This window comes from Dreissena polymorpha, chromosome 11 (genome assembly GCF_020536995.1).
Source record: "Dreissena polymorpha isolate Duluth1 chromosome 11, UMN_Dpol_1.0, whole genome shotgun sequence".
NCBI lineage: Eukaryota > Metazoa > Mollusca > Bivalvia > Myida > Dreissenidae > Dreissena > Dreissena polymorpha.
Window position 1 is genome coordinate 57,157,361 of NC_068365.1, and position 22,870 is coordinate 57,180,230.

Sequence of the window (22,870 nt, forward strand, 5' to 3'; positions counted from 1 at the left end):
ACAAACCAAAACTAGACAAGTGATTTACCCTGGCCACCGTTCCGTAAACTAACCTTGTCTCTGCAAATCTGTACGATGTCACTTTTTACAAATCGGGGATGAATCGATCCGCCATCGACAGTGAAAAACCTCCTGTGATAAGAACAATGAAGTACGTGTAATGTAAAAGTTAACATAACAGAAACGTTTTTAGTTTACCCTTAAAACACCCTCGCTATCACAACTCACCAAACAGGCATCGACAAATATCATTTTCTCTGCTTTGTAACTAAGCGTGGGTTCAAGCTTTATTGCGGTATTTTTCTATAAAGAACTAACCCCAATTTATCTGCAAAATAATATAACAGTTGTTTTATATCCGTTTTACTATGACGCATTTATGACACAAGTACGGTTATTATGTCATGGAAACTAACTCGATTTATCGACTAAACTAACTCGTGGGAACGACTTGGTAACGCGTTGAAACGTGTTAAATAACCTGTGGTAAAAATTTAATCCTACAATTAGAACATACACAATTTGAAAAGCATCCACAAGCGCGAATAAATCCATTTTTTTTTTGTTCTCGGTGTTGACTGAGGTCCAAAAGAATCCGGCTTTCTCCCACAGCGATTGGATAAGCAGCGAAAAGTAAACAGACATGATTAAATAGGGCAAGATAAAAAGGCAATGATATACACTTAAGTTTGAATATAACTAAAACATTTTTATCAAAAGTGATTTGTGTGTACATCTTTTGTGAAATATGCGTTTGTTTGCAAAACAATGATGTTATTTACAGACTCAGACTTTTTCAAACACGCTGTATTTTGATAGGATGAATATGTGCATCCGACGACTCACTTACTCTTCCTACGCGCTATTCGTTTTTACGACCTACTATGACCGCTCGTCCCTCCGAAGAACTAACTCGTTTTCATGAGTGAGCTATGTCGTTCAGACTAGTTACTTAGACGTTCGAACGAAAAACAAAATTCCCAGGACTTTAATTAATAATTCCAAACACTTCGTGAAATGTCCCGAATTTGTTTTTTCGTTCCCACGACTGACTGAATGGTTGGGAATACAAAATGTATATACAAAGTAGTCGGAACGACATGAAATAAACAAATATGTGCACTATTACACAGTACACACTGGACGTAACGCACTTTTGATTAGCATGTCAAGACGTAAATGTGATAAGACACAGGTTTATTCGATGTGTCTACTTTATTGTTATTAAAGTAGAAAAATGTGTTTATAACGAAAGTTAATTCGATATTCAGATTAATAAGATAACTATTAGCCTTAGGCGGTCCTCTAGAGTAGCTAAACGTTTTTATATAGATTAAACCTATTGACGTTGTTTTAAACCCCACTTAACCCAAGTTCAAACTCTAGTTATTGTCAAGGTAAATATTCTGAACACTTTAAATAAATATTGTTTGATAAATATGGCTTCTTCTGAAGGTATGCGTTTTGTTTTTTTCGATAAAATCTGGTAACCAAGCTTTTCACTTAGAATTACCCTTTATTTGCCTGGATATTATTGCTATTAAAAAATACTCTCCCGATGCCATCCATTCTAAGACAAGCTATGAGGAACCCCACCCCCTTCGAAAAAATATTAACAAGTTACATAGTTTGAAGTAACATAAATTCTAAGTCACCTAACTTATAAAGGAACTGTCCAAATAAACATGTGTACCACTGTTCATCAAGATTGAGTCAAACATGTGACTTCAAGAATTGTATTACTAGGTTTAATTATAATATTTGACCTGGTTTTATTAACGTTGCAACACATCGTAACCTAATTTTGCTAGATTGATCTTATTAATATCTGGAATGCAGAATTGTGGCTTTACATTGGAATTTGTCATCGTCATCTTATTATTTGAATCCAACACGAATTCAAATACATTTGCATATGTATAATATAATTTTACCTATGTTAAAATTGTTTTTCAAGATTGAGCCAAAACCGCCGCTTCTAGAGTAGCAAAGAAACACGAGGCATACTGCACGACTTTCTTTAACGGGTGATCGACTTAGTCTGACCAAAATATTTCAATGCGAGAACTTTGTTCTACGGTTACCTTAAATATCAGAAAATAAAAAAGTTATTCCATCTGACTGTTGAGTTTTTTATCTATATCATGGTATTCCAGAAAGGTGTATCATTTATGTAGCGATACCTTGGTAAACAGGTAGTCGTTCCATAAAAACACTGTTTTTAATAGAAGAAAGTTACCAGACGAAAATGCGTATATCTTAAGGATGTTCAAAATCTGCATTCAACAGACGATAGATAATTCTTGCTCAATTGAGAAATTGAAAAAAACAAATCACCTACGTTTACGAACGTTTAGTATAAAGATAGTCAACTGTGTACTTCGATTTGGTTTGATATACGGGTGGCTACCTTTCATCGTCGATGTCCATGATAAATAACCTTCCTTTGTCAAGGCCAAACACTCTCTGATCCTGATCCTGGAATCAAAGTATTTGATAAACTTTTAAAAGCGTCATGTAAAATACATGTTCTATCATATAAGTTAACAATTGGCAATAAAAAAATATAAGAAGTTTATTACATATACAATTAACAATTTCTAGTTGTAAATAAAAACCGATAAAAAAATAGGTTTAAACTAAACTAACTAGTCTTTGCTCGAAAGTGTGAACGAAACGACCAATACCCAGCACACAGTCATGCTACCTAAACAGATTCATTTTATTCGGATCAGTTTGTCCTAATATCTCAAACGGAAAATGATTGTTTTAGTGTGGTCACAGGTCGCTAGGAATATAAAAGAGGCAAATAACTCATTGTACGACAGTAACACATACATGTTTTTTTATATTTTAAAAACAATTCAGAGTGTCAGGATTCGTAATGCATATTCCTTTGACATGATTTTTTTACAAATAGAAATTGGAATACAATAATTACATATTGTCATGAATGCAATTTGATCTTTTTTTGTGACCATAAGATGTAGACAAATCAATTGGCACATACCATACCCGTCAAATTTTCATTGTACATTCAAACGTTTGTGGAGCATTATAATAAATTATGTTTTGATGATTCTCCATAACAATGCACATAATACATGTAAATTATATAATTTTTAATCAGTATAGATATTACTTCTCATAATTTTGGTTGTAAATGGTAAACAGGGATATTAAGAATGATAATTTAAAATGAATGTTCTTTACACATAATTTCTGTTTCATAAATAATTATCAATCATACATATGCATTTATTAAGGTATACTTTCGCTTAATTAGACGCTTTATAAGGGACTTACTATTAGGAACAATAAACGGTAGAAACAAAAGCATAAGGTTATTAATTAACAGATCGATAACCATGATAACAACTTGTTCTAAATTATGTTCGTCATAGCAAGAAAGCATGCGCGTATTTTTGTTGTTGTTTCCTTCCTTTGTTTTTACAAAAAATCCGATTACTAACATTATCCGTCTTTTCTTAAACGTGTTTACATTTGTTTTATCGTAAAGAGACGATGCACTGTTTCATATTAATAAAATCAAATACACTGTTATATATGTTAAACTTTGCATAAGCATCTTAAGTGAGATTTGCATACATTGTCATGAAATAAATAAAACACGACAAGTTGGTATTTTGCAACCCGACACAAGAGGAACATCGCGCAGTGCACCGAATGTATACGATGAATTTTCAGATTAAATGTGAAGATAGTTCAGGTATGTTCAGCTCGAAACTGCACATTTACGTGTTCATAAATCATAATTTCATCTTTGCAATATCTGAATACGGCGAAACACCACTGACATATTGACAAACGGACCAATCGACTGAATACTAAATACACACATGCGCCCTGATCAATTTCAAACAATTTATTATTATTAATCATTTGTTATTTTCTTAAACGCCTTAAAAGAAAAGCAAAATATAATTTTTAGAGATTTAGTTTAAAACTTTTTATTTAAGCTCGTTGCATCAAAAGCCTCAGGCTTATTAAAACGCTATTGAGTCTGTTTCCTGTGCCTAGAACCAGTACTTGGTATCTATAGGGGAGATCTAAAGAACGCTCCTACAGTGGAGATCAAATCCATGACCTCCCGGTCGCTAGGCGGACAACATATCCATTTCACCTCGGCGACCCTATGAGATTTAAGAACAACATTAATAGCTGTGCATGTCGTGTGTTTGTGTTTAAAAGTAATCAATTTGGTTATGGTAACGTTTCCTTTTATTAAAAAATAAAGATTGGTCAACCCACGTGTCTACCGGTCAGTATTGATCATTACAGACAGCCTGTTGTATTAAGCAAATTGAAGGTGTACTACAAAAGCAATACAATTTGACATCAATAGTTGCAAGGTTAAGTTATATGACTTACATTCGCATCACTGCTCAGTATTCCCCTAACTCTTTCAACATCTTTGGACATAACGGCTTTACGCATTTCGTCGTTTTCATTCTCAGGCATGTACGTCTCAACCCATTCCTTAATATGCCTTGTCACGGTTGCTGAAATACCGTCGTATACGTTACATTTAAGACCAAATATCTGAATACTCCGAATTCTATATTTAAGAACATATCAAGCATTATATGTGCACTCACAGAACATGTAAGCGATTTCCGTATTGTGAAAACATTGGGGTGTGTAAAAATGATACTTGATTGACGACATAAATATCTAAAATACAGTTGATGTCTTGTCACATCGATGCAAAAAGGGTTGATAATTGTGATATATTCAATAATACACGTTTATTAAACAGCTTTGTTAATTATACGGTGGTAAAATTCGACAACAACATAGGTGACATATCAAATAAAATCAGCTGACAAGCGGGCCCAACACGATTTTGCCAACTAGCTGAGAACTAGTTCATGTAAACTATACCGATGTTGCATGATGTTTACATTCTCGAAGCTCGGACATGATCGTTTAATTAAACTTGGTCTGTCCAACATGAAATATATTGTTCACATGCCCATCAAATACGGTGAAATGTTGGACAATTAAATGGAATGAGTCACTACAGATGATTGTATGGTGTAAATTGGTATATATTTAAATTATGTAAAATAATAAGATGTTTTAGCCGATAAAGTCAAAGTCTCAGGAACTCACGTCGCATTTACACATTGTGTCTGTATATTGATAATACTATATATTATTTACGTTTATACTCGCCTTATTTATCAAAGATAAATATCGAACGCAAGTGGAATCCTTTGCTACAACTGCACAACTGCACTTTACATGTATATAGTTTTATATTAAGTACGGAAGGCTAACACTTATCAGAGCAGCATGCAATAAGCAGACAAAACGGAGCACCGTATATAATATTCACAGAGTCGAATGATTCATCTTGCTCTTTGGACTTAATTTAATGTTTTAAATTTTTTTAAATCTTTTCTCGTGTTCCCAATGTACTTATGCACTTTGTGCAACTCCACTTGGTAATCTCATTGGAATAAATGATTATATAATTTAAGCCTCAGAGAAAGTTAGACAACGAAATGTGGCAGTGAAACAATCGTTATCTTTTGTGCGGAAACGCGCTACATTTTATCCGGAACGACATGAAAAGACTTCATGGCTTGTTGCGCTATAAATCGATTGCCATATCGAAAGCGTGTGCGTCTAACAAATTTCATTATTTAACTTATTTTCCTAAGATGGTTGAAGAATTCTTCACACAGAACAAGTAGAGATATTTCAGGCAATACGACATCGTCATTTTCGATATTCTTTTCTGTTAAAATTTGGTTTTAACTGCCTTTATATAGAACTTGTTATTTTATTTATCGTAGGGCGATATTAGGTCCTTATTTGCAATGTTAACATATATGTGTAATCTTCAATGGATATTTCCACGCTTCCAAGTTAAGAAGTTTACATTATTGACGTATAGATTATTGAAATATTACAATTTTAGTTGGTGCTCTACGTACAAATAATTACTCTTCTAAACGTACCCATGACACCACACATATTGACTTATATTTGTTAAACCTACCAATTATTAAATGATGTAAATAAGATTTGCATTAATATTCTTATATGCTAAAGTTTTTGTATTAATTATTCATTAAAATTATTAGTAAATGTCCATGTATCCATCCATCGAAACAAAGCACACCTGCCTGTAGCCATGTCACGATTTACATTAAACATGTGTTATTTTAAGACTCAATTTGGTGAAGCCAGATAATTAAAACATATTTGTTTTAATGACATTTTAAAAGGTTAAAATAAAGCAAAATCACTCGCATACAATGAAATAAATAATCATGAGCATGTTCGTATTGTAAAGTAAAAACAAACAACAAATTATGGCAATGGTTATGAACACATCTATCTATCTATCCATCCATCCATCCATCCATCCATCCATCCATCCATCCATCCATCCATCCATCCATCCATCAATTTTGTAATTGTTTACGAAAATATTAACTTAATCGTTAACAGTCTTGAACTCGTTGAAATACCAAACCACGAATGAACACTATATAAATAAATAATTGTAGTTCATATGATACATGTGTTTACTAAGAGTAGAGGGGAAACTAGGCTTCTGGGACAGAACCGTTTCCCTTCCGTTTTCCTTCCGTGTCCCAGGAAATACTATATATAAATGTATAGGTAAATAATATCTTTTTCAAGATATTATATATCCTCCCGTGTCCCGGGAAATTCTATATATAAATGTATAGGTGAATAATATCTTTTTCGAGATATTATATATTTCAGAAAGGTCCAGCTCGGGTAGCATCCCATTCGCGAACGCGGCCGCTCGAGGACTTTTGACCACTACCATTATTCGTGCATTTTACAAAAAAATGAAAATGACTTAAGTATTTTTTTTACTATATAAAATGGATGACAAAACGGTACAAGAATTGATTCAACGGCGTATTCAGCAAATTGAAAATCCACCACCAAAGGAGCATCTAAATAAATTTTTACAAGACTTAAAATTTACACAAAAATTATTTAATTGCAAAAAATGCAAAAGCCATAAACCTGTTAAAAACAGTTGGATTTATGATGAACGTGTTATGGCTTTAGTAGATTTTAAAAAGGATTAAGGTCCATTTCCAAACCCTCACTTGGGTATGAAAATGACTATTACAAGTTTATTAGGCTTTTATTGTCAACCCATGAATTAAACGATTCGGGATATCCAAGCCACTTGACTAACGACTTGTCTCCGCGTTTTTTAATAACTTTTTCTATTCTATATACTTCTTGACTTGTTTTTTGAAGTTTTTGTTCATAAAACGTACCCTGTATTTCCTCATCATTATAATCAGTGATTTTATACGTTGGCGGATCTGTATATTGAACTTGTGACACTGTAAACACCTCTTCAGTCCATCTCGGTGTATATCCTTTTTCAAATATTCCCTTTTTCTTAGTTATTCTCACCTTATCGCCGACTTCAAATATTGGCTTACCGTACTTTTGTGGGCGTTTGGAAAACAAATTTACCCAAACAACACTTTCATTTTTTTTATCACTAGCATCATCAGGTGTCATTTTGATTGATGAATGCTTTGTGTTGTTATAGTCATTGATCATTTCATCTAAGACATCAACATATTTTTTGGTAGAGTTGGCTGAAAAGTATTTGAACATTTTTCCTTCATTGTTCTGTTCCATCGCTCTACCACGGAACTTTTCTCTTCGTTTTCTGTGGAATAAAACTCGACTCCCAACGCCATAACTTTTTTATTGTAGAACTCCTTTCCTTTATCGACCCACAACTTTTGAGGTTGTCTGTTTTTAAATATTTTGTTAAATGCTTCAGCAACCTCAACTCTGGTTTTACTCGTTAATGGAACAATCCATCCATATTTTGAAAATACATCAATAACTGTAAGCAAGTATTTTACACCATTATTAAACTTAGCAAAAGCTTGCATGTCAACTAAATCTGCAGCCCATATGTTATCAATGCCATGGGCAACGACTATTCTTTTTCTAAAACGTTTTACAACGGGTCTATGCAGTTCGACTGCGAGCTGATCAGACCATTTTATTTCTTTAGCCACGACTTTTTTTCCCATTATAACCCAACCCAAACTTTGCCTTGGTAGATATTATCGGCTTTATTATACTACGCTCAATTCTTTCACGGAGTGTTGGGTCTTTAATAGCATACATTTGTTCAAGCATAATTTGATCAGCTACGTTTCTACCTGCTGTATCTGGAAAGTGTTGGTAAGCTAAATCATGAAGGTATGCGGCATTATCAACTCGATCAACTGGTTTACTCCAGTCTTTATATGCGCCAGTTGAAGTTAATCCCTCGTTTAAATTAGTTCCAGGTCCTGCAAAGTTCATTCCTGGAATATGCATTTCACCGGGAAATTTAGCCCACGGAAGCTTGACTTTACTCGTCACCTTATTCAACGTCGAAACCAAGTCTCCGCCAGTTTTAGTATGCATTTTTACAAACTGTGTTTTAACACAACCGCAAACGGAGCACTTTCCGCGAAGCAGTGGTTTATTGTTCTTACTGACAACATTTTTTACATCAACTGTTTCAGTTTTGCTTTTGCACTTTACACAATACATTTTTTTAATGAAAAAATAATTTATATATAAAATGGAAGTTAAAGATCTTTCGTGGAATGACGTAAATACAAAAAGATACAACAGTAGACTTTTACCGAGATCAATACGAGGTCTTATTATTGGTAAAATCGGATGTGGAAAAACTATACTATTGTTAAACCTTTTACTTCAACCAGGCTGGTTAGACTACAACAACTTGCAAGTTTTTGGCAAGTCGCTTTTTCAGCCGGAGTACAGAATTATTAAGAAAGCATTTGAAAAAAAGCTACCTAAAGAAGAGATTATAAAATTGTTTAACGAGCAAGACTATATAATGGAGAATGACGTTTCACCAGCTCTTTTAGTTGAAGAAATGGCTAAAATTTTAGATGAACCAGCTTATATTGAATGTAATTTTTTTGAAACGTCTGATGATGTACCTGATCCTAGAGACTTGTGCAGCTCTAAAAAAAATTTAATGATTTTTGACGACCTTCAGTTGGAAAAACAAAACAAATGTGAAACTTATTACATAAGAGGACGGCACAGCAATGTAGACTGCTTTTATCTTGCACAAAACTACTTTAAACTTCCGAGACAAAAAATACGTGAAAATGCAAACTTAATTTGTTTATTTCCACAAGACATGAAAAATATTAATAACATCTACAACGATCACGTTTCAACTCATATGTCAAAAGAAGAATTTAGAAATTTTTGTAAAGTAGCCTGGTACCGTCCTCATGGATTTGCTGTAATAGATCTTACTAGTAAAAAAAATAATGGTAAGTATAGATCGGGATTTGACTGCTTTTATGTGTCCGAATCAGTGTAAAAAAAAATACTAATATAAAAATGGAAACAACGCTATTAGAGAGAATTGCAAATAATACGGAAACAACTGCTAAAAATACGGAGCCAAAATCTTCGTTTTACATCTTGTTGAGTGAGAAAAGCACTTGCATTAAGACTAAATTTAGACCACTCATACAACTAGATAAAAACAAAAAGTATGAAATGGCGCTAGTTAATTTAGAAACATACTATTCATTTCCAAATATAGACTCATCAAACAATAACTTTCGCTATAGCCCTAACAACGGAGATGATTGGTATGATATAAATATTCCCGAAGGCTCATACGAACTTAAGGACATAAACGAATACATACAACGAATAATGAGAGATAATGGCCACTACAACTCTAAATTTGATAAGTACGGCATAACACTAGAGCCAAACAACAGCACGCTCAGGTCTGTACTAGAGATTAAAGCAAAGTATCAAATAGACTTTACAACGCCAAACTCTGTCAGAACGGTATTGGGGTTTAATGCAAAAGTATACTCATCAGGGTACAATGCATCAGAAAACATTGTTAATATAATAAGTGTCAATAGCTTGAAAGTAACTAGTGATATAATTGGTTCATCATATTCGAATGGTGTAACTGAAAACATTATATACAGTTTTTTTCCATCAGTTGGACCCGGCTATAAAATTATTGAAGTTCCAGTTAATTTAATGTATTTACCTATCACTATGAGCACAATTTCGTCAATGGAAACAAAACTTACTGATCAAACCGGTCAACTTATAAATTTGCGCGGTGAAGAACTTTCTATAAGGTTCCACATACGAGAAGTTTAAACTAAAAAGTTTTTTTTAATCATATATAAAATGAGTCGTTTCGTAAATATAAAAGTAAATATTAGCGAAGGTCAGAGAGAAAAGATCAAAAAAGCTATTCAATCAGGAGCTCCCGTGTCTATTCGCCTATCACACGAGGATTTATCTGGAGAACACGTGCTAGCCCTCACTCAAGCACAGATTAACAAAATGACAAAAGCGTACCAAAGTGGTAAAGGAGTGACGATTAAAATGTCAAAAACACAAATAGAACACAACGCAAAAGTTGAAGGTGGATTTATTGGAGCTATTTTGCCGATGTTGGCTACCGCGGGTAAGTTTCTTATGTCAAGCGTTTTACCAGGACTTGCAACCGGTTTGCTAACCGGCGTAGGAGCCGCAGCCGGTAGTAAAGTTGTCGACAAAATTAGTGGATCGGGTGTTTTGTATTTAAAGAAAAACGGAAGCGGTTGTAAAGTAACACAAGCAGGTACAGGATTGTATTTAGCTCCGTGGAGGAAAGGTAGTTCGTTAGGAGAGGGATTATACATTAAAACCGGAAAAGGGTTGTACATGAAAACCGGATCGGGATTGCTACTAGTACCTAATTCACCATTTAGCAGTATTCCAATACTAGGAATGCTGTTGTAAATAAAAATATTTACATATATAAAAATGCAAAGATCTAGTATGCCAATTCACAAGTTTATCCACAAGTATAAACAACCACCACCAGCGTCAGTTAAATGGTTGCCACATGAGAATCTTGCGCATCCTGCAGAACAACTGTATGGTAAATGGAGTATTTAACGCAGCAATCGCTTACTATTAAACCGAAAGCAGCACTTACTATTGAATTAAAAATAGGTTTACGGTTATTTCAAGGTGTTTGTTCGGTATCGCTCAAACAAAGTTTAAAGGAAAAGAAATGTAGTTTACAAGATGGAATTATTGCTGAATCTGTTGACGACATAATTGTAACAATTCAAAACAACTCAGACGTTGCAGTTAATATTGTTGAAGGCGAATCTTTATGCTTTGTCACACATCAGTCGTTTAAAAAAAAATATTTTTGTCAATATAAAAATGGAGTATAAAGATTCTAAATGTAACGCATACGGTACGTATGCTAGTGACGCTAAACTATATCCATCTCTACCTGCTGTTCCATCGGCTCCTGAACTAATAAGAGTTGAAGGAACTGCTCAGTCATACAGACTTCAAAAGATTAACGAAATTCAAAAAGAAATTGCCACAGAAAGAGACAAGCGTGCTAACATGTCTAAAAAGTATCACAGAGCAGTGAGAGTTATAGCAGGAGTGGAGAACGTTTTTGTTGTTTTTTCAATGGTGTTAGGTGCTACAGGGATAGGGGTATTGAGTACAATCATTGCAGCGCCAATTGCAATAGCAATGGAAGGTGCTGCCTTAGGTATAGGACTATTGTCTATCGTTGGAAGTCAAACCAATAAAAAGCTATCAATGAAAGCTGAAAAACACGAAAAAATTAAAACTCTTGCGGATGCAAAGTTGAACACAATAAGTGATCTTATATCAAAGGCGTTAGCAGACGATCGAATTTCTGATGAAGAATACTCATTGATTCTAAGTGAACTAGACAAATTTAATCAAATGAAAGAAGAAATAAGATCTAAAATAAGAGTAGGTTTAGACGAGGAAACAAAACAGTCTCTTATTGCGAAAGGACGTGACGATGCAATTTTATCGTTTCAAAACATGTTTAGTAAATCGAAAGAGACGTTTATAAAAAAAGACGAACACCGCTCAAACAACGTATGACGTACGACGTAAGACGTAAGACGTGAGACGTACTACGTAAGACGTTACGAATCACGTCTAAAATCACGTTGAAATCACGTCAAAAATTACGTCTCAAATCACGTCAAAAATTACGTCTCAAATCACGTCTAAAAACATTATTATTTCTATTTAAAAATGTCGTTTTTAAAGATAACAGATCCGCAAAAAAAGAGACTTTCTTGTGAAGGAGTTTCTAAAGTCAAAGCATAACATTCGTCAAAACTCTTTATCTGAAAAGATAGGAGATATAAGTTTACAAAGAGAACTAACAAAACTCTACAAACCTATCACCGACTCTCAAAAAGAGTTAAAAGAAGCAACGTCAAGTGCTATACAAGCGCTACCTGCAGCATTTACAGCTACAGCACCTTATGCAGTTAAGTTCCCTCATTATCCGAGCATACAAGCAGAAGAGGATAAAGGACCGAAAGAAAGCTTAATAAAACTTGGTCCAATAGCAACGGAATTCTTGAAATCAATGGCAAGCAAAACACAAACCGATAAAACATTTGGTTTGTATGATAAAAACGGGTCCTTTTATATAGGTGATTCAAAGGTAACACTATCAGGGGATGATATTATTTTAGGAAACACCAAATATGAGGGAACTCCTGGACTGTGGGAACTAATCACCTCCAAAACTCCTGATTCAAATATATATTCCTCTCAAAATATCGACTCCTACGAAACAATTTTACTACCCACCAATGCAATCATAAATCCTGATACGGGAAAGGTTAAATCTAGTTCAGGAGAGAAGTATAAAAACATCATAAAACCTGTATACGAAAAGTATGTCAAGCCTAAAAAGACAACAAAAATTCCTTTAAGGACTCCGGAGAAGAAAGGAGAAGGAATAGCGTTAATGCCTTCTGATCCAAATACACTGGTTAACATGCTTTCATTACGAGTTGCAAGTTATAAAGCGGGCAATACTGGAGTAAAAAATGAAATCATAGACCTAGCAGATGAACTGTTGAGACAAGGGGTAATAGATAAAGAATATAATAAAACTTTAATGTTGCTTATTTAAAAAAAATGATTGTTACAACTAAACGAAGATACATAAAAAAACACGTTATTGGTGGTGCTGGAATATTTGACACTGCAGCAAATTTCGTTAAGCGAATAGTAGGATCAACGGCTGCAAAAACTGCTGCAAATGTCGCAAAAACGGTGGCATCGAAAGTGAGTAGCGCATCAAAAACAGAAATAGGTAAAAAGGCTATAAAAGCCGGAAAATCGGTTGTTAAAGAAGTTGATTTAAAAGCTATCGATGTTGGAAAAGATGTAGCCATAGCCAAAGCTAAGGCTTTGATTGATGGATATAAAACACCTACCAATCAAGAATTAACGCAAGAATCGAGGGACGCGTTAGCTTCTCTAATTCATATGGGTTCCAATGAAGTGGACATTTACAATAGGTTTGCGGGTTCCGGCGTCGGGGCGAAGAGAGCCGCCGCAATCTCAATTCAAGATCTTGTAAAAAGTTTGAACACAGGCTCCGGTCTTCGTCTTGCTTAAAACTTTTTTCTTCGTTAATAAAAAAGTAACAATGTCAAGCGAAATATTAAATTTTACAGAACCTGCAACAGTTGACGAATCGATAGAAAAATATGAGTGTCACGAGTATGAGCCCGTAGCTCGTACGAATTTAAACTCAGCTGGTGAAATACGTATCAACATTGAGTTGCAAGACCTCTTTACTCATCCTGCGGAATCATACTTACAATTTGAAGGTCGACTGACGAAAGCCGACGGGGATCTATACACAAACGCAGACGCAGTAGTGATAACACACAACGGACTTATGCATTTGTTTTCACAAATAACGTATTCGCTTTCAAACCAAGAAGTAGAATCCTTGTATAATCCGGGACAGGCCACAACCATGATTGGATTGCTAAAGTATCCTGATCAGTTTTGTTAAGCACAAGGACTCAATCAGCTTTGGGCTAAAGATAGCACTGCAACAGCTGTTATTGCAGACAACGTAGGATTTGCTGCTCGACATTTACACCTAATTCGAAAGCCAACCGTTAAGGGAACATTCTCATTCATTGTCCCGCTGAAACACATTTTTGGATTTTGTGATGACTATGACAAGATTGTGTATGGCTTTAAACATACGCTAACCCTCGTTAGAAAATCAGACGATGACGCAATCTTTAGAGCACGTGCAGTGGATGGAGTTCCTGCTGCTGGTAAAGTAAACATTGACAGAATTTCATGGTTTATGCCTCATATCATACCTGCAGATATGGAGCGAATGCAGCTGTACAAAACAATTGAGGCGCAGGCAACATTACCCGTTAGTTTCAGAGCGAGACAATGCGACACTATTACAGTACCAGAGTCTACTACGTTCAGCTGGAGACTTAGTGTTAAGACATCACCCGAAAAACCGAGGTACATTTTAGTAGGATTTCAAACTGATCGTGATGGTAATCAAGAAGCAAATCCATCACTTTTTGATCATTGCGATCTCAAAAACATGTACATTATGATGAATCAAGAGCGTTATCCAGCTGTAGATTACAACTTGTCATTCCCAAATCAACAGTTTGCGAGAGCGTATTATGAAGCATCTAGATTTGGTGAAAAGTTTTATGGGATGGATCCGTTGATAACGCAGTGTAACATTACGCCTATGGATTTCAAAGATCTGTATCAAATTATGGTGTTTGATGTTAGTAAACAAAGCGAAAGACTAAAGTCGGGAGTTGTAGACATTCAAATAAAAGCAATATTCAATAATGCAGCGCCAGCAGGGACGGAAGCGTTCGCAGTTGTGATTTCAGATAAAATGTTAAACTTTCACTCTGACGGAACTAAAATGACTGTAGTGTATTAAGGAAAATAAAATGAAAATGGCTTAAGTATTTTTTTACTATATAAAAAATGAAGTACACAAAGAAAGTATTAATTAAAATGCTAGAAAGTATTGACTTTCCTGCTACGACTGATCAAAGTATAATGGAGTTAATGTTGATTGCAAAGGAAAACGGACTAGATTGGAAACGAGAAGATGTTGTTATACCAGAACCTAATGAAAAAAGACCGCGAGGCAGACCTATACAGTTTTCACCTAAAGTAATTGTTAAATTAACGAATATTGAAACTGGAGAGGAAACAACCTATTACTCAAAATACCAAGCAATAAAAGCGCTTGGTTCTAATATAAAAAAGAGAAACAACGGACAAGTGGTAAATGGAATGAGGTATGAGGTCATGTTTTTATAAGCAAAACACATGCTTATAAAAAAATTGAATTGACCTAAATATTTTTTAATATATATAAAATGAATATCAAAACTGTAAAAGAGTTGAAGAAAGCCGCAAAAGATCATGGTATGTGCGGTTATTCGAAGCTCACAAAAGCTGAGTTAATAGCGAGGCTGAACAGACGCAACGATGAGGATTCGGATGATGATGTTTGGGAAAATGCAAGGGAGGATGCAAGGGATAATGATGTATGGGAAAATGCGAGGGATGATGCAAGGGCTGAACCAGCTAAAAAACCGACTATGATAAATAGGTTATTTAATTGGGCTGTTAAACCTGTAAAGACAGCTGCGAAGAATAGCTATGATTGGATTATTAAACATACACCAGAGCCTTTAAAGAAAGCGATAAGCGAAAAGGCTGATGCGTTTAAAGCAGAAGTCAAATCTATTTATAATAAGAAAGTAAAACTGCACTTAGACGTTTTGCAAGGCAATATGTTATTGATGGGGTTGAAAAAACTGATGCTCCAACATTTTTAGATATTGTTAAACCTGAAGTTGTAAAGTTTATGAGCAAACATCGTCAAATAAAAATGAATCTAGTGCTAGTGTGTGGCATTCCATGGAACATGAAACTGGTGTAATCGAAAAAATACCGTTTGTTTCGAGAACTAAAATAGTATTGGAGGGAACTGATGTTGCTGAATTATTTACCCAAATAGTAGATAGGATTTTGGAATCGTTTGCAAATTTTCAAATAAAGGGAAGCAATTGGAGACTAAAGTCCGCCATTAGACTGGAAATTAACACCGGTACGTATAAGCCATTAAAAGGTAAATCATACATTCCATTGCCGAAAGAGTTTGCTGCTAAAAAGGCAATTATTAACATAAAGAATGAAGACGACGAATGTTTCAAGTGGTGCGTCACGAGAGCATTAAATCCTATTGTAAAACATTCCGAAAGAATAACCGAACAATTAAAGGAACACGCAAAGTTGTTAAATTGGGATGGTATTAAATTTCCAGTTGCAGTGGACGAAAATGTAATAAGTAAATTTGAAAGAAACAACAACTTGAGCTTCAATATATTCGGTTATGATTCTAAAGAAAAGGATATTTACCCACTAATAATAAGTAAAAACGAAAGTGAAATGGCTATTGATTTATTGCTGATTTCAAATGGAAAAACAAAACATTATTGCTTGATTAAAAATTTTAACAAATTAGCTTCGGGACGAACTGAAACCGGTCACAATAAAATGTATTATTGTAAAAGGTGCTTAACAGGTCATCGAACAGTAGAGGGTCTTCAAAGACACAATGAATATTGTTCATTACACAGCACACAGAAAATAGTGATGCCAGCAGAGGGAACCACAGAGTATTTCAAGCATCACTGTAGATCAATGAGGGTTCCGTTTGTAATATATGCAGACTTCGAATCGTTTATCGAGCCGATTAGTTCTTGTAATCCGAATCCTGCGACGTCGTTTACACACAAGTTCCAGAAGCATACGCCTAGCGCGTTTTGCTATCACGTGGTATGCTCTGATGGCTCATTGTATAGTCGAGAGCCTGTTGTATATTCAGCTAAGAATCAAACAGATGATGTCGCGCAATTATTTGTTAACTCTGTTAAACAAACCACTAAGGAAATGATATTCACAAAAGATGATCAAGCAGAATACGATGCTGCGACCACATGTCATATATGCGAAGGTGATGAAGGCGAGTTTAGATTAGAAGGCAACACTGATAGCTATACAAAGGTTAGCGATAATTGTCACTTGACTGGAAAGTTTAGAGGAGCGGCACATTCAAAGTGTAATTTTGGGTATAAAATCCCTAAATTTATTCCTGTATTACTACACAATCTTTCTGGATATGACTGTCATCTATTTATTAAAAAGTTAAGTATTGGAGGACAAATTAGCTGCATTCCAAATAACGAGGAAAAGTATATTTCGTTCTGTAAGAAGGTTGTTGTTGACACGTATACAAACAAAAAAGGACAGGAAAAGCCTTTTTATCGTGATATTAGGTTTATCGATACCTATAGGTTTATGCAATCGAGTTTGGATGCTTTATCGGGAAATCTTACCGATGATCAGTTTCGTGAATTGGCTAAGGTCTATACCGGTAATGAGTTTACACTCTTGAAACAAAAGGGCATCTTTCCATATGATTATGTGAGCTCTGTTGAAAAACTCGCAGAAACGTCATTACCCCCAAAGGAAGCATTCTACTCAAAGCTCACGGGTAAGGCTATTTGTAATGATGATTATGAATTTGCAAACAAAGTATGGAAGGCTTTTGGCTGTAAAACAATAAGAGACTACCTTGAACTCGACATACAGAGTGATGTCTTGCTGCTAGCCGACGTTTTCGAAAACTTCAGAGATGCTAGCAATAAATATTATAAACTAGATCCAGCATGGTATTATACAGCGCCAGGACTATCTATGGATGCGTGTCTTAAGTTGACAAAGGTAAAACTTGAGCTTATAAACGATTATGACGTGTTGCTAATGTTAAAGCAAGGTATTCGAGGTGGGGTTAGTACAATTTCAACGCGTCTTGGTATTGGAAACAATAAGTATATGGGTGATGATTATGATGAAAGCAAAGACTTATCGTTTATCATTTATCTGGATGCTAACAATCTCTACGGGTGCGCGATGAGTAAGCCACTTCCAACAGGGAAGTTTAAGTGGATGAATTAAAATGAGCTTAACGATTGGAAAAACATTTCATACACAGAAGGACAGGGGTGTATTTTAGAAGTTGACTTGGAATATCCTGATGAATTACATGATCTTCATAATGACTATCCATTAGCCCCTGAAAACATTATACCTGAGGGATCAAAAGTTAAAAAGCTTATTCCAAACTTGAACAACAAAATCAAGAATGTAGTACATTATGAAAACTTGCAGCAGTACGAAAAGCTAGGGCTCAGAGTTACCAACATTCATAGAGGAATTAAGTTTGATGAAAGCCCTTGGTTAAAAACATATATCGACTTGAACACTGAACTGCGAACAGCTGCAACTAACAACTTTGAAAAAGACTTCTTCAAGTTGATGAACAACAGTGTGTTTGGAAAAACAATGGAGAACATCGAGAATCGTGTTGATATCCGATTGGTTAATAATATTACACAGGCGGAAAAGCTCCTTGCAAAGGTTAATTTTGACCGCTGGACTATATTTGATGAAAATTTAATAGCTGTACATATGAGAAAAACCAAGTTATGTTATAACAAACCCATTTATCTTGGAATGTCTATTCTAGACTTAAGCAAGACAATAATGTATGAGTTTTACTATAACTACATCAAGGCTAAATATGGACAAAGGGCAAAGCTATTGGCTACGGACACAGACAGTCTTGTCTACGAAATTAATACTAAAGATTTTTATGCAGACATTTCAAACGAAATTGAAAGACTGTTTGATACGAGTGAGTATCCAAAAGATCACCCCTCCGGAATTAAAACGGGTGTGAACAAAAAGGTTCTCGGAATGTTCAAAGATGAGGCAGCTGGAAAACAAATAGAGGAATTAGTAGGACTCAGAGCTAAACTGTATTCGTGTAAAATGTATGAAGAAAAGGAAAACAAAAAGTGTAAGGGGGTAAAAAAGAGCGTTGTCGAAAACACCATTACACACGACGATTATAAAAACACGTTGTTTTCTCGCCTAGAATTGCTAAGATCGATGAACGTTATCAGAGCATACGCGCATGATATGTATACTGAAACGGTTAACAAAGTAGCTCTAAGCGCAAACGATGATAAGCGTATTATACAAAAAGACGGCGTAAACACAATGGCTTATGGACATTACAGTCTTAATAAAAAATAATGACAAACGTTAATAAATTAATCAAACAGTTTAAAAGCGTGGGAGAACGTGTTGTACCCAACGTACCCATTTACAGTACGTTCTCTTCCACATCACAGCTTATAGATGCTGCTAAGCAAATAAAACAAGCAAATGTTAGAGTAAGGTATGTACGTGACAACTATCCACGTCATCCAAATATGCCGGGTACACACTGGACTGCGTGGATAAAAAACGGTCATGAAAAAATATACTTTGACACTTTTTCTTTAGAGCCACCTCTTGAACTTGTAACCTATCTAAACGAGCGAATGAACGCAAAACAATAATATATACAATGAGTTTTAATACCGTTAAATATATTAGTGTTGAAGGGGTTGTATTACCAAACGAACCTCTATCCAATTTTCAGTTGATAGATGCTGCTAAAAAATAAAGATTACAAACTTTAGGGGTGTCTACCTACGTGATGAACTTCCTAAACAACCTAAAAGGGTAGAATGCGGAATTTTAAATTTGGGGGACTCACAAGGAAATGGCACACATTGGACTGCGTGGATCAAAAACAATCAGCGTAAATATTATTTTGATAGTTATGGTTTAACCCCTCCCCAAGAACTAGTTAGCTATTTAAACAAACCTGTGTATTATAATAGCGAAAGAGTACAAACGGATGGTGAGGTATTTTGTGGTCACCTATGTCTTTACATTCTTAAACAATGTGAGAGCGTAAGCTTACAACATGTGATAAACTCATTGTATTAAAAAAATGTGTATATAAAAATGTCTGTAAACATATTTGGTAAAACAAACGTCGGATCGTCGCAAAGAGTGATTTCAGGAGGGGTTACATTATCACAAGCCATTAATACGTTTTTAAGACGAGATGGTAAAAATGCAGCTGCTGAAAATATTAATATGGATTCTCACAATCTAATCAATGTATTGAATCCTATTAATGCTCAGGATGCTGCAACTAAAAGTTATGTTGATAAGCATCTTCCATTAGCAGGTGGTACTTTAACTGGTATACTAGAAATGAGTTCTAACAAAATAAGCGGTGTTGGTGATCCTTCTACTGATCAAGATGCTGCAACTAAACATTATGTTGATACGCATATTAGTGAAGCTAAAGAAAACATAAGTGTTCCATGTTTAAGTGGATATATTCCTATTTTGGAAGGAAATGTTAGTGTAACTGGGTTTCGTGTTTCTGCAAGTTCTATACTGGGGGATACATTTCAACCATACCACGCTTTTAACAATCTTACTGATAATGGGTGGGCTACTCCGGGTTCGGGAAGTCTTGAAATTGAATGTCCTGAGTCCGTAAAAATATGGAAAGTGGCGTTAATGGCTTTAAAGAGTAAAACTATTACAAAATGGGAATTTGAAGGTAGCAAAAATGCTAGAGAATGACGTACTCTTCTTCACTCTAAGGATAAGCTGTATGGTACTAGTTCTGCTGTTACGTATTTTTCTATTCCACCTTCTACAACTATTGATGATTTTACATTTTATAGACTTACTATACGCTCAAGTATATCTACTGAGGAAATTGGTATTCAATATATGCAAATGTATGCTTTATCAAACTAATTTAACTAAATCACCCTTAATATAAAAAATGAGATTTTATCTGATTTTTCTAGAATGTAGTAAGCGTGAAACTGATAAGGAAAATAAGAGGTATTTGGAGCTTCTAGGGTTTGGAAAATGTGGTATGATAATTGACAATGACGATGGAACGTCAACACTCGTTAAAGAAAAGGGAACATTCAAAATCCTAATAACATACAGCGTCCAAATGCATGATGAACTTAATCAAATGCTCTGGACTAAAAACAATGAGTTTGAAAAGCTGGAAGCAACCATTAAAGAGTCAATGAAACAGTGGGTGAACGTTAAAAAACGGGATCAACTTAGGTTGATTGACAAATACGTGTTAAAATTAGAGTGTGATATGAAGGAGACAAAATATCGCAAAGGTGCTATTACCACGGCCTTCTTACTCGGAATGATCAAACCAAACGACATTGTTTACCAAGACTTTGAAATTAAACATATAAACACAATATTTTCAAAGGCCTTCACGAATAATGGTAGTGGTCAAAAGTCCTCGAGCGGCCGCGTTCGCGAATGGGATGCTACCCGAGCTTGACCTTTCTGAAATATATAATATCTCGAAAAAGATATTATTCACCTATACATTTATATATAGAATTTCCCGGGACACGGAAGGATATATAATATCTTGAAAAAGATATTATTTACCTATACATTTATATATAGAATTTCCTGGGACACGGAAGGAAAACGGAAGGGAAACGGTTCTGTCCCAGAAGCCTAGTTTCCCCTCTACTACTAAGGTTGTCTTTTTTGTACATCTTTCACACACACAATAGTGGCATTTTCAAATACTATTCAACATCTAAAAATACTAACCGAGAGACACCTGTTTAACAGCATATGGTCTGTATTTCCAGGGCCAGTTGCCAACACGCAGGTCATGATTCGTTTCAACTTCTTTAACTAAACCGATTCTATCGACTGTCTGAAAATACAAAATTTCATGAGTTCATCAATAAAAAAAATATTGTGTGTATGTGTGGCAAATGGTCCTCAGTACAAATCTCTACAAACACACAAAAACACACGCGTGCAACGCATACACATACTCACCCCCTAACACGCGCGCAAACGCACACGCAACCCCAAAACACTCTCTCACTCACACACAAACACCCTTTTATAAACTCTCAATTTGCTATTTAAACGTATGAGTTACATTGTTCATTACAATTCGATAACGTATAAAGGGATATTTGTTATTACGATCCTTGCGTTTTGTCAAATATTTGAACAACTATACTAGGTACATGGATGCTGGTACGGATTCATTTTAAACAGTAGTAGAAAATGGTTTTAGTTTGCGGACACATTATTATAAAATCCCAACCTCTTTCATTCCATCCTGCCATAGCTTGTCTTGTAGGTTCTTTAGCCTAGTTGGATCGTTGCAGATCTGCACCAAGTCTCCTTTTTTGTAAGTTGGAGAAACATGTTTTCCTTCTACATCGATAGTGTGCCTTCATAAAATATGTCAATGGGCGATAACTTAATACTAAAATGCAAACCTGTATATCAAGTTTATTGTACAAGATATAAATCCGATGTACTAGTGAATGCCACGGTATGTCAAAGTAACAGCAGATGCACAATATATCTCTTACTTACAAAACTGGTTTGGTTATATTTATTGAGATTATTGGGTAGCATGGTCAGATATTTTTGTTCGATTCATATCACCACGTACCAATTTAGCCCAAGCATACAACTGCAACTGTAACGATCAATATTTAATCGCTATGTATGATATTTTACAGTAGGATGTGCGGTTATAGTGTTCGACTGTATAACACATATTAGTTTCAAATATTTAAGACATGGTGAAGGTATGAAGCAAACAAACATTTTTTGATCTGGTGTAATATAACCTTCCACCTATTAGGATGTCATTGACCGTAACGATAACCATATTGTTCTTGTGCGCGACAGACCCGTTTGCACAGCAAAGAAATGGATATAATAGTTTATTTATTTTAAGATTGTCCAATATGTTATCAAACTTACAAGCCATTTAAAACATAATTTTATTTAAACTCGTTCAGTGCATTGAACATATATATAGCGGACAAAACGACCGAGGACGAGTCAAAGTCTACCTTAAATGTAACTATGTAGTGCTTGCGCGGGGCACACTGCCTGA

General features: G+C 35.0%; 1 protein-coding gene across 1 annotated transcript in view; it reads right to left on the reverse strand.

Moving 5' to 3' along the window:
- LOC127850877 (uncharacterized) overlaps positions 1 to 22,870 on the reverse strand; it is a 141,139-nt gene that overhangs the window by 38,202 nt on the left and 80,067 nt on the right. Inside the window, exons 20-24 of the mRNA XM_052384267.1 lie at positions 22,061 to 22,190; positions 21,547 to 21,655; positions 4,393 to 4,523; positions 2,411 to 2,478; positions 54 to 132 (exon numbers count right to left, since the gene is read on the reverse strand). Coding sequence (XP_052240227.1) covers positions 54 to 132; positions 2,411 to 2,478; positions 4,393 to 4,523; positions 21,547 to 21,655; positions 22,061 to 22,190 — 517 coding nt within the window. The remainder of the gene's footprint in view (positions 1 to 53; positions 133 to 2,410; positions 2,479 to 4,392; positions 4,524 to 21,546; positions 21,656 to 22,060; positions 22,191 to 22,870) is intronic.